General features: G+C 47.9%; 1 protein-coding gene across 2 annotated transcripts; it reads right to left on the reverse strand.

Annotated features, from left to right (window-relative positions):
• Window positions 1-338: 338 nt before the first annotated feature.
• Window positions 339-10,723, reverse strand: GLRX (glutaredoxin). Of its 2 annotated transcripts, none has more exons than XM_065918017.1 (3): window positions 10,438-10,723; window positions 3,161-3,280; window positions 339-1,591 (listed from the first exon to the last, which is right to left on the reverse strand). In XM_065918017.1, the coding sequence occupies exons 1-2, from the start codon at window positions 10,642-10,644 to the stop codon at window positions 3,167-3,169; spliced, it is 321 nt and encodes a 106-aa protein (XP_065774089.1). In that variant the 5' UTR covers window positions 10,645-10,723; the 3' UTR covers window positions 339-1,591; window positions 3,161-3,166. The 2 variants fall into 2 exon arrangements, with proteins under 2 accessions (XP_065774089.1, XP_065774006.1); XM_065917934.1 differs by having other exon boundaries at window positions 339-1,588; window positions 10,438-10,722.
• Between the last annotated feature and the right edge of the window lie 1,213 nt (window positions 10,724-11,936).

An 11,936-nucleotide genomic window follows, 5' to 3' on the forward strand; every position in this document is an offset into this window, starting at 1 on the left:
ATCCCGGGAGGGACGTGATGAGCAGGGGCACAGAGATGGGAAAGGAGGAGCAGGCAAGGGGTCGGGACGTGGCGGGGACTAAGTTTGCACACTGCACAGCCTCGGGGGTGCATTCATAGTGTGGTGTGTGACCTGCGGGTCATCCACAGCCGTCTGGTTGAAGCGAGGGGTTAGGGTCCCTAAGGGAAGGGAGAGGAAGCCCAGGGCACAAGAGTATTAGGAGAGAAATGGGAAAATGGAATGTGGTATGAAAAGACTGTTATTGAATCCTAAACATTATTCACTAGGCTCGTGTTAACATGAAAATCATGAAATTTACAAAAATCACACCAACAGTGTATACTCAGTGAAAGATAATAGCATGTGCCTTTATTTATAATGGCAGGGGGGACGGATGTGAAAAAAAAAAAAAAAAAACACCTGAAATTGCTTTATTTTGCATTTATGACACTCCTTAAAGTCTCGAGAACAAAAAATTGGTCAAAAATCACTGTGTGATCCATGGGTACTTCTTTAATAGAGAAGAAATTAACCATTCATACTTGTGTCTACAGAAAGAGATTAACTTAATATTGCAATTGTAGAATCCTTCACAATAAGGAAATCGTAAGTTCTCATGGAGGGGGGAAAAGGGGAGAGACAGAAAATCATCTAGAACAGTGTTTCCCAAATTTGGCTATTTTCACAGACATACTTTTTGGGGGGAGGGGGATACAGGTTTTCTACGCAACGTTTAAATGTTTGTTTTCCTTCTGTGTGTTATCTAAACAATACACGCTTGTTCAGGATTCCCTGGACACCATCTGACCTAACAGGGTTGCTGTATGATCACCGCACCTGCATTTAGACCTCTGATCCCTGTAGCAGAAAGTGAAGACTAACCGTGCTTAACTTTTTACGTGGTTTCTCTCAGATTGAGAGACAGAACAGAGAACTGTCAGACATTTCCTGTGAGATCTGGGTTGTCAGGGTTCAGGGCAGAGGTTCACAGCAGTGACTCTCGAAGCCGGAAGGGGTGGGGTGGGGTGGAGATGGTGGCCTGGGAAGACACCTTTTGAAAAAGCATATTCAGAATGCCTGTTGATTTCATAATACAAATTCTAGAAAGTCAGACTGAAGAAAATAATTTTCAGGCAGTAGTAGAAAACCAACTCTAGCTTCATGCTTGGGCGCCTGAGATACACTTGGTTGAGAAACACTGGCGTTAGAGGTAGAGGCATCCCAGCTTGAGGAAAACACTTGGTAAGAACATGTGCCAAAGAGAAGGACCATCTTTTGGGTCAGTGAGTGAATCCTAAGCATATCTTGTCATGGTCCCTGGGAACCCAAAGGGCCAGTCCACGAGAAACCCGAGACATCCATCAGACTGCTCAGACCTGTTATTTTGGGCAAGTTGGTCCCTTTTTAATACTGAGTCAAAAGAAGCTGTTGACTTCCCTCCCCTTTTATTGAGGTTAACACATTTCAGAATTTTAAGTAAACAGGTGCTATAACTGGGTACAGTCGCCCCAGGTCCATTCTCCGGGAACTGCTGTCATTATCTGCAATGCCATCCTGTCCCCAAGGGGGATATCAGCCTGGGTCTGCTCTGCTAGGAAGAAAAAAATACAAAGATTTGGATCTCCTTAGAAAGAGCAATTCCCCTCAATTCTCTTTCTTTATTAGAACACTGACTCTTGCTATTTAAACACAATCGGTTACAGATGGTCTTGAAGTGCAAGTTGCCAGTGGAATACTAAGAGCATAATATGCTGAAGGACAATGCAGCTAAAGAGATCTGGCGAATATGGGGGACTCTAATACCCACCACAACCTAGAGGTTGTGGGGGGATGGTATTTCCCACCTTCCCCAGAAAGGCACAAGTTTTCTTTCAGTCTTAATCTAAACCTGAATTGTTAAAAAGTGTATCAAATAGGAGACATTTGGCACCGCACGGGGTGAGGCCAGAAGGCTAACCCAGACAGACACAGTCTGTTTACTTGCTGGGATAAAGTTGTAGAACTGTAATTCAAGATTTGTAAAGCTGACTGTTTGCTTTGAAAGGGATTCGGTTGTGCTTTTCAGACCTTGTGTTTTCACTTCTGTGGCTATTCTGAGTAATCCCTGCAAACTCTGTGCTCATTGCTCAGGGGTTAATTATTAATTAGTGGGCAATAAATACCCTTCAAAGAACATTTTAATTTGAACACCTGAAGTTTCTCCTTTGGCTTAAAAAACAAACAAACAGTCTTTCCACAGATGAGTCAGTGGAATTGGCCTGGTTCGAAGCCCTCTTGCTCCAACAAGAGCTGCAGGGAGGGGAACCCATCAGATCCCAAAGGGATCTTGATTCCTTTCTGAAGAATCCATCACCCTGTGGTTTTCCATCCAGTCAAAGATCTCCTTTAGGTTACAACTTAAAACTGGTTGGTCATTTGGGAAGCCAATTGAATTGCATTGGCTTTGCAGGGTGAACACAGGTACAGCAAAAATTACCTTGGTTTCACGTTGCACTTAGGAGGTTTCAGGCTGTTCCCCATGGCCTGTGAGCTCCGGCCGCTGCCCACATTTGCTACTGTTAATACCTTCCCTTCTCACTGCCCTTCACTCAGTCTGCTCTTGCTTGCTTTGGGTTTCTTGAATATTCCATACTTGTCACCTCAGGACCTTTCTACTTTCTATTCCTTCTGCCTGAAAAGCTCTTCTGCCTAGCATTATATGGTTGTCTCCTTCTTGTCAATCAGGTCTTGGCTCAGCCCATCCCCTCAGAAAAAGGCCTTTCCTCCCCACGTTAGCTCAGGTTGCCCCCTACCCCTCTGCCATGTTCTATCAGATTATTCACTTGTTTCAGGCATTATTTAACTTGTTTTTGATCTGTCTCCCTCTCTAGAATATAAGTTCCATATTATCTTTTGTTCATCTCTGTATTTCCAATGTCTGGTACAGTGTCTGGCCCATAGTAAATGCTAAATAAATATTTGTCAAACGAAGGTTGACTGAAAAGCTTTCCTCCCATTGATGCACTTAATCTGTTTGTAAAAGGGAAACTGGTACATGGGATCACAATTCCCCACATCACTCTTTGCCTATCTTGGGTGCCTTCCTAGATTGTAATAAAACGTGGTAGTAGAATTCCACCATCTCTCAGTGCCCTGGCCCAGAGTCCCACCTGTCACTCACCTCTAATTATTGCAGAGCTCCAATTTGCTTTAGCCGTGTCAACAGTTCGCCTCTCTCATGCATATTTACTAGATCAGTGCATCCACCTATGCACTCTTGACCAATGAAGACCCGAGGTACCTAAGAAAGCAAACCAACCAGGACTTTTAGGGAACTTCATCATTAGGTTAGATGCTTTTATCATTCTCTGAATATTCCCCATGGTCTGAAGCTTTTCAAATCACTTTACAACCTCCTCGTGTATACTCTTTCAAGTCAGAACTTTATGAGAAGCATAACATAATTCACTCAAGAAGGCTTTTAAACCAAGATGCTTTTCAAATGGAATGTTCTGTATGTGTGAGATTGTCTAACTTGTCAAAGTGATTTAAAAATTTCACTCTGCAGGAACACCTTTCCAGGAACGGGTTTTGGTTGGCTGCAGCCAGACCACCCTGATTGAACTCTGGTTTCTCTACAGCTGGGACCACACGTGCGCCCTTAAACTGAACCATGGCAACTGGAAGGAGTTTGTTAAATGCAGCTGGACAAGTATTTCCATCAGTTCTGTCCCTGACTTTTAGGCTCAAAGTTTATGAGAGGCATCTCTCTCTCTTGTGAGCTCTGCCCCCAGCTAGGGTAGAGATGATGGTGTTGGAATCACCTTCTTTGAAATACCTGGCCCATCATAGGCTGTTGAAGTGCCATAGCTCTGGGAGCAAAGACATGCATCTGCTTTGGTTTCGCAGCTGGCATGGGTGGGTCACCCAGGGCCAGTCAGACTGACACAGTCACTCTTCCCCCTGAGTGCATTCATCTCGAGTCAAGCTCAGGCTCCCTCCCTGCTGCTAGGTAAGGTGCATTCCAGGATTCCAGGGGGCTCTTGGAGTCCTTTCACTGTGGCTCAGACAAGTTCCAGGCCAAGGGTGTTGCAGAAAGGCTGACTGGCAGTGAAGAAACAAGTGCAGTACAGACTCCCTGAGGGGTCAGGAGCAAGTGGGTCCTCTCCCAGAACACTAGGAACATACTAGAAAGGGAAGGAGAGGTTCAGAATATTTTCAGAGCTTTTGCTTTTCCTCTGAAGGCAGTTACTCAGGTACATTTTTTTATTGAGGTATAGTTGATGTCCAATACAAGTTTCAGGTATACAATATGGTGATTCACAATTTTTATAGATTATATTCCACTTATAGTTACTATATAATACTGGCTATACTCTCTATATGGTAGAATATATCCCTGTAGCTTACTTTGTACATAATAGTTTGCACCTCTTAATCCCCTACCCATGCATTGCCTCTCCGTCTCTCCTCATTAGTAACCACTAGTTTGTTCTCTGTATCTGTGAGTTTGTTTCTTTTTTATTATATTCACTCGTTTGTGGTGGTTCTATTAGATTCCACATATAAGTGATATCATGCAGTACTTGTCTATCTCTGACTTGTTTCGCTCAGCATAATGCCCTGAGTCCATCCACATTGTTGTGAAGGGCACACTTTCATTCTTTGTTATGACTGAGTGGTATTCCATTGGTATACACACACCCTGTCTTCTTTATCCATTCATCTGTTCATGGACACAGGTGACTTCCGTATCTTGGAAATGGTAAATAATGCTGCTATAAATATTGGGGTGCATGTTCAGATGATTTTTTTTAAGGAAGAAAGTTGAGAAAAAAGGGCTGAAATATTTCAGATAAGTCCTTACTATATTTCTATTAAAAAGGGGATCTGGGCGGAAGTAAGCTTTACAAATTAAGGCCCCCGGTTGAAAGAATCCTGCATTGCATTGTCATGGCTACTTCCTGTGTCCAGTGAGAAAGCCTGGCTGTCCGCCCCCCGCCCCGCACGCCTGTGTGGGAGCTTTGCATGTGGAAGCACCATCAAGGCCACACTTTTTTTTTTTTTAAATCTTAACCAGCTGAAAGAATTTGCAGAAAGATGAGCTCAGAAACCTAAAGTTTCCCCCCTGGATCCTGGCCATTATTTTAGAGAAAATATAGCTCTTCCAGATTGTTGGGGGCCTTTTGGCTTCTGTCTCCCCAGGAACAGTTGGCTGTGGTCAGTTGCAATGGTAATGAATCCTAATGGAATTCTAATATAATTATCACACAGGGCTGCTTCTGTGGAAGGCATTGCCTAGAGGAGTAAACTCATCTGAGTTTCAAATAAGGAAGCTTTCATTCTTTTTTTATTTTTTTAAGGGCTTTTTTTTTTTTTATGTGAACCATCTTTAAAGTCTTTTTTGAATTTGTTACAATGTTGCTTCTGTTTTATGTTTTGGTTTTTTGGAGAGGAAGCATGTGGGATCTAGGCACCTGAGATCTTAGCTCCTCTGCCAGGCATCGAACCCACACCCCCTGCATTGAAAGGCAAAGTCCCAACCATTGGACTGCCAGGGAAGCGCCATGGAAGGGATGTGTTCATTCTTGAACTTCTATTACTTTCAAAAAGAACTGAGTGATTGTCACTCCTGTGGCTTGCCCCATGTCCACCTTAGACCAGGAGGTCTGCGTTATGTTATTTGGAGAGAAGCCCCTGAGAAGGAAGGAGTCCTCCCCTTAGACAGCAGTTCTCAGACCTGAACCATGCATCAGAACTGTGGTGGGCTTGTTAAAACATAGATTTCTTACTCCTCCCCACCCCACATTTATGATACAGGAGATCTGGGCAGGGGCTCAAGAATGTGCATTCTGACAAGTTCCCAGGTGACTCTCAAGGAGCATATTTGCAAACCACAGGTTGGCACAGAGTGGTTCCTTCCTCCTGGGGTAACTAACTGAGGCTTTGGAAGCCCACAGCTCTACAGCAGCCCCCAGCTGCGAAGGCAGGCCCTGAAACACGATCAGATGAGATCATCCAGGCTGTCCGCAGGGCGGAGTTCTGTGCCTGCCATCTGGCACACAAGTTGCTTGTGAGAGCTGAGAGCTGGAGGCCCCATTGCCCTTACACCCACTCCTCTGGGCGAGGGAACAGTGAAGACCACGGTAAAGCCCATCCAAGGTCCAACAAAGGTCCGTCTAGTCAAGACTATGGTTTTTCCAGTGGTGATGCATGGATGTGAGAGTTCGACTATAAAGGACGCTTTTGAACTGTGGTGTTGGAGAAGACTCTTGAGAGTCCCTTGGACTGCAAGGAGATCCAACTAGTACATCCTAAAGGAAATCAGTCTTGAATGTTCATTGGAAGGACTGATGTTGAAGCTGAAACTCTAATACGTTGGCCACCTGATGTGAAGAGCTGACTCACTGGAAAAGACCCTGATGCTGGGGAAGATTGAAGGCAGGAGGAGAAGGGGATGACAGAGGATGAGATGGTTGGATGGCATCTCCGACTCAATGGACATGAGCTTGAGTAAAATCCGGGAGTTGGTGATGGACAGAGAGGCCTGGCGTGCTGTGGTCCATGGGGTCGCAGAGAGTCGGACGCGACCGAGCGACTGAACTGAACTGAAAGCCGGTCGGTTACCAGCTCCCTCCGAGGAAGCTGAACTGGCAGGCTCCACTGGCCAGTGTGGGCGGCTGTGGTGACAAAACAGGAAGCTGTTGATGCAGCTGAGGAGGAGGAGAAGGCTCGTGCTCTGTGCCCTCCCCTCCTGGCCCACCCCCTTCTGCGGAGGAACTTGAGTCTGTTACATTAAAGAAGCAGGGGACTGCCACCAGAAAAGCAAGCTTGGGAGTTCTGGGGCCCTCCTTCTCCGGGAGTTGGCTCCAGCCCCAGCCCCAGCCGGGGTGGCATCTTCTGTTCTCTGTGCTAAGTTGCTCAGTCGTGTCTGACTCTGTGCGACCCCGTGGACTGTAGCCCGCCAGGCTCCTCTGTCCATGGGATTCTCCAGGCAAGAATGCTGGAGTGGGTTGCCATTTCCTTCTCTAGGGGACCTTCCTGACCCAGGGCTCAAACTCGCGTCTCTTATGTCTCCTGCATTGGCAGGTGGGTTCTTGACCACTAGTGCCACCGTGTTGTTCAGAGGCTGCTACTCAGCTGATTGCCAGCCCTCTGCACCTCCTGGGCTGCTCCCGGGTACGGTTCCTTTCTCACCAGAACTGGCGCTGTAACCCCCAGAGGTCCCCAGCTTCGGTCCTCATCCTGGCCTTCCCACGGCCTCTCTCCCCACAACCACTGGACTGACCCTTTCAAAATCAAGTCAGGCAGGATTACTCCTCTGCTCCAAACCCTTCAGCGGCATCTCATCTACATGCCTGGTCCGTGTGTGATGGCTTGAAAGGCCCTGCCTACCTATTCCTCATGATCTCAGAACACACCCACTCCTAACTCACAGTGTTCCACCCACTCAGGCCTCCTTGCCAGGCAGACTTCTACCCCAGGACCTTAGCACTTGCTGTTCCCACTGCCTGGAATGTCCTACGCCTGCACTTCTGCATGCCTTGGTCCCTCAGTCCCCTTAGAGATCTCTGCAGAGCCAGTGAGACCCTGCGGGCTCCATTTAAAACTGTACCTTGCTGCCTACTGCCTACCTCCGTTTCCTACCTGGCTTCTCCATACCACACATCACTTCCCACCTTCTAACATATTACTTTGTTTATGGCATTTACTAGAATGTAAGTTCCATAGAGGCAGGAAGTTTTGTTTGCTCTGTTCACGGCAGTATTTCCAGTGTTCAGAAAAGTGCCTAGTACAGTAGGTGCTTAAAAGTATTTGTTGCATTCAGCAAAAGTATCCTTCAAAAGCAAAGGAGAAAGATGTTCGCACACAAAAATGAAGCAAATTTGTTACCCAAAGTTCTGCCTTGTGAGGAATGTTCCAAGGCATCCTTCAGACAGAAGGAAAGTGACGGAGGTCAGGAAACTTCGATTTATATAAAGAAAGAACGTATTTTGGGAAGAATAAGTGAAAGCACTGATCTGGGAACTGTGTTTGAAGTGAAACCAAAACCAGTGTCTCCAAGTTGGTGGCCTGAGTGAAGTCCTGTGTTTCTGCGATCAATCAAGTCCCCCTGGGCTGCTGCTGTGGGCACAGCACCTCAGGCACCCCAAGATAGCGACCGTTCTTAAGGTTTCCAGTCTCTTTGAATAGAAAGCCTTCACTGGTAAGGATGGTGAAGTTATATGTCTTTAAAATATTTGTTCTCCCCTTGGAGGAATGCATTCAGGACTCGAGAACCTTTGAAAAGTATCTTGAAAAATTCAAAAACAAACTTTGAAAGATCACTAGAAGAAAAAGTGTTAGCTTTACAATGCATTGGGGGTGAAAAAAAGTTGTTGAATGGTTGTGTGAAGAGGTTTGTTTTTCCTGCTAGAGGATTAGGTGCTGCTGGTTGGAAGATGTGGCTCCCAAACCTGGTTGCAAATTGGAATTACCTTTTTGGTTTTTTGACGGGAGATACCTTCTATTTTGACTTCCAGATATTTTGAAGTGTAACTGACAAATCTGTGTGTATTTAAGGTGTACCGTGTCAGGGTCTGATACACAGATACACTGAAAAGATTATTGCAGTCAAGTTAATTTACATATCCATCACCTCACAGCTACTATTTGCACGTGTGTGTGGTGAGAACACTTAAGATGTAATCATAGCAAATTGCAAGCCTACATTTCACCCCCAGCACTTACTCCTCTTACAGCTCCATGTTTGTATTCATGTCCTGGGGATCTTTAAAACTACTGATGCCTGTCTGCCCCCTCTCCTGTGGGATTTAATTGGCTTGGGGTCCGACTGGGCATTGGGAGTTTTGGGGTTTTTTTTTTTAAGTTCCCCAGGTGATTCTGACTTCCCTTGTAGCACACACAGTTGGTAAAGAATCTGCCTGCAATGCAGGAGACCTGGGTTCGATTCCTGGGTCAGGAAGATACCCTGGAGAAGGGAATGGCAACCCACTCCAGTATTCTGGCCTGGAGAATCCCATGGACAGAGGAGCCTGGCGGGCTACAGTCCATAGGGGTCGCAGCAGTCTGACACGACTTAGCAACTGAACCACCACCACAGGTGATTCTAATGTGCAGCAACACTTGGGAACTGCTGGTCCCACAGGGTCCCTCACAGCGGGGGCCACAGCTGTGCCCACACTGCCCTTTCCCCCTTAGGACCCAGGCATGTAGCTGTGGTAGCTGGTGGTACCTGTGTAGCTGGTGGTCCAGCCAGGCAACAAGAGGCCCTCTTGTTCTCTGCTCCAGGACCTCCCTAAGACCAAGGGTCCTCAGCTCCCAGTGGGGGCCCTGGAAGCAGTAGGCTTTTGCCTCCCTCTGTACCAGAATGCTGATTTCTAATTGGAGCAGTGGGGATAAATGGCCTCCCAGGCTTCCCCTTGAGAACCCAGGAAAAAACACCATCAAATTCAAACTAAACCTTAACTAGGACATGTGCGTCTGCAAACACTGTATCCTAGAATGTGCATCCCGAAAGGGAGCTGGTGGGACATGATCCGCCCCCACACTCCCACCCCAGCACCTGCGCTGATCTGGTGGCCTGGCTGGCTGGTCATTGCACCAGAAGACCTGGGTGCTAAGAAAGAGGAAGTCCTTTCACACAGAGGAGAGAGGGCATTAGGGGCCCCCGCTGTCTACTCAAAGCAAAAGGGCCATGGAGGTCACCTCCTCTGGTCTGGTGTTGCAGCCAAGGGGTATCCTGAGGGTCACAGGTGGGGTGACTTGCCAGGATCACACAGCAAGCCACTGTGAGAGCCAGTTCGGAACTCTGGCCTCTGACCTCCATAACTCGACAGGCCTGGAAATATCCCGTCATTTAAGTCAAGGAGTCACAAGGAGCCGTTAGGGTTTTTTTTTTTGCTTTTGTTTTTCTTCCCCAGTGGGAGGAATGAGATAAGATACGGAAGAAGGGGCAAAGTTAAGGTTAAAGAGAGCCCAGAGGAAAAGACTGAAGGACGGCAAATGCCACTGGGCCCTGTGAACCCAGAGGAAAGAGTGCTCTGGGTTCTTGCTCAACAGCAGGCACGGAGGGCTCACCCGTGGCCCCTCCACCCGTCCTTCCACCACCCAGCCCTGCACGCTCAGGCTGTCTGTGCTGAAAACAAAGACTGCAGAGAGCTCCTCGGCGGCGGCGATTCCGGGACACAGCTGCCGGCCGGCCAGCCCGCCCGCCCTGACGCCCAGCACGGGTCAGCTGCGCGCCCTCGTCCCGTCCCATGGGCCGAGGTCCGCTGCCCATTCAAGGAAGCGGTTCTTGTCTCAGGCGCCCTCCCCCACACCCGCTCAGAGCGACGGAGCCCTAGCGGTGTCCCCGAGGAAGGCACGGGCCACCCCAGTCACAGACAAAGGCATCTGGGAGCCTTTCCCCCCCACCCCCGCTCCCCCCAGCCTTTGAGCAGGAGACCCCAGGCTTACCGTTCTGGCTCCAGTGAGCTGCTGCAAGTAATCTTGAATCTCACTGGTGTCACCGGCGGCTGTGATATCGACAAATTCCAAAAGCCCTTGTTTGAAGGGCAGTTGGCTGAGAAGCTCCTGAGTCTTTCTGCAGTAGGGGCAGGTGGGCTTGATGAACACGACCACCTTCCCAGGCTGGATCTTGCTGTCAACGAATGCTTGAGCCATGCTGCCTCCCTCTGGGAAGGACACCTTGACTGCAGGTAGAGCTCGGGAGTAAAAGCCGCGGCCGACAAGCTGGCTCTCATTTAAAGGAACCTCCCTGGAGGAGGAGTTTGCCCCCACGGCATGCTCGATTTTTAAAGGGCCAGCCCTGAAAGTCATTTCAGTTTGGAGCAATGCACCGGCTACAGCTTTGGAGCATGAACTGCTACATCGCGGGGTGTCATTGTCCCCAGCTCTTTCAGGGGCGCCACTCTGGAGAAGAAAACAGAGCCAGCTCACTCTCTGGAGAGTTTGAAGGGTGCAGACCAGCTCCAGGGAGGGAGCCTGAGCAGGCAGGCAGGCAGGCACCTCTTAGAGTCGGTTCTTATTGTCTCTTAGGGCTTCCCTGTAGCTCAGTCGGGAAAGAATCTGCTTGCAATGCAAGAGACCTGCGTTCGAACGCTGGGTTGGGAAGATACCCTGGAAAAGGGAAAAGTGAAGGGAAAGGCTACCCACTCTAGTATTCTGGCCTGGAGAATTCCATGGATTGCATATTCCATGGGGTCGCAAAGAGTCGGACAGGACTGAGCCACTTTCACTCCACTGATTGTCTCTCAGAGACACAGTTTCTAAAAATACACACAAACAGCATTATTCAAGAAGCAGAATGCACTGAAATCTATTTAGAAGTGAAATTCAGATTATGACTTTGCGTCTAGTCTTGCCTGCCCTGTTTGTTGGCACTGTTTAATGGAATTGCTCCCCCACCTTCAAACATCTGGAGATTGCACAGAAGAATCTGACCCTGCGGCCTCTCCCTGAAAAGTCAGGTCACCTTCATGAGAGGCAGCAGCTGGAGCTGAGGCGTGACACGCTCTTCATCCATAAGCTTTTGAGTTTGTGATCCTCAAACAGCAGTTTAACATGGAAGTGAATTCTAGCACAAACCCTAATTTCAAACTGCAGATCCAGTGAGGGTCTTTTTCTTTGTTTGATCCCTTTGTTGTCACTGTTTGTGAGTCTGAGTAGCGTTCAGTTCAGTCGCTCACTCATGTCTGACTCTTTGTGACCACATGGACTGCAGCACGCCAGGCCTCCCTGTCCATCACCAAATCCCAGAGTTTACTCAAACTTATGTCCATCAAGTCAGTGATGCCATCCAACCATCTCATTCTCTGTCATCCCCTTCTCCTCCTGCCTTCAATCTTTCCCAGCATCAGGGTCTTTTCCAATGAGTCAGCTCTTCGCTTCAGGTGGATAAAGTATTGAAGCTTCAGCTTCAACATCAGTCCTTCTAATGAACACCCAGGACTGAT

This window comes from Muntiacus reevesi, chromosome 1 (assembly GCF_963930625.1).
Source record: "Muntiacus reevesi chromosome 1, mMunRee1.1, whole genome shotgun sequence".
Lineage (NCBI taxonomy): Eukaryota > Metazoa > Chordata > Mammalia > Artiodactyla > Cervidae > Muntiacus > Muntiacus reevesi.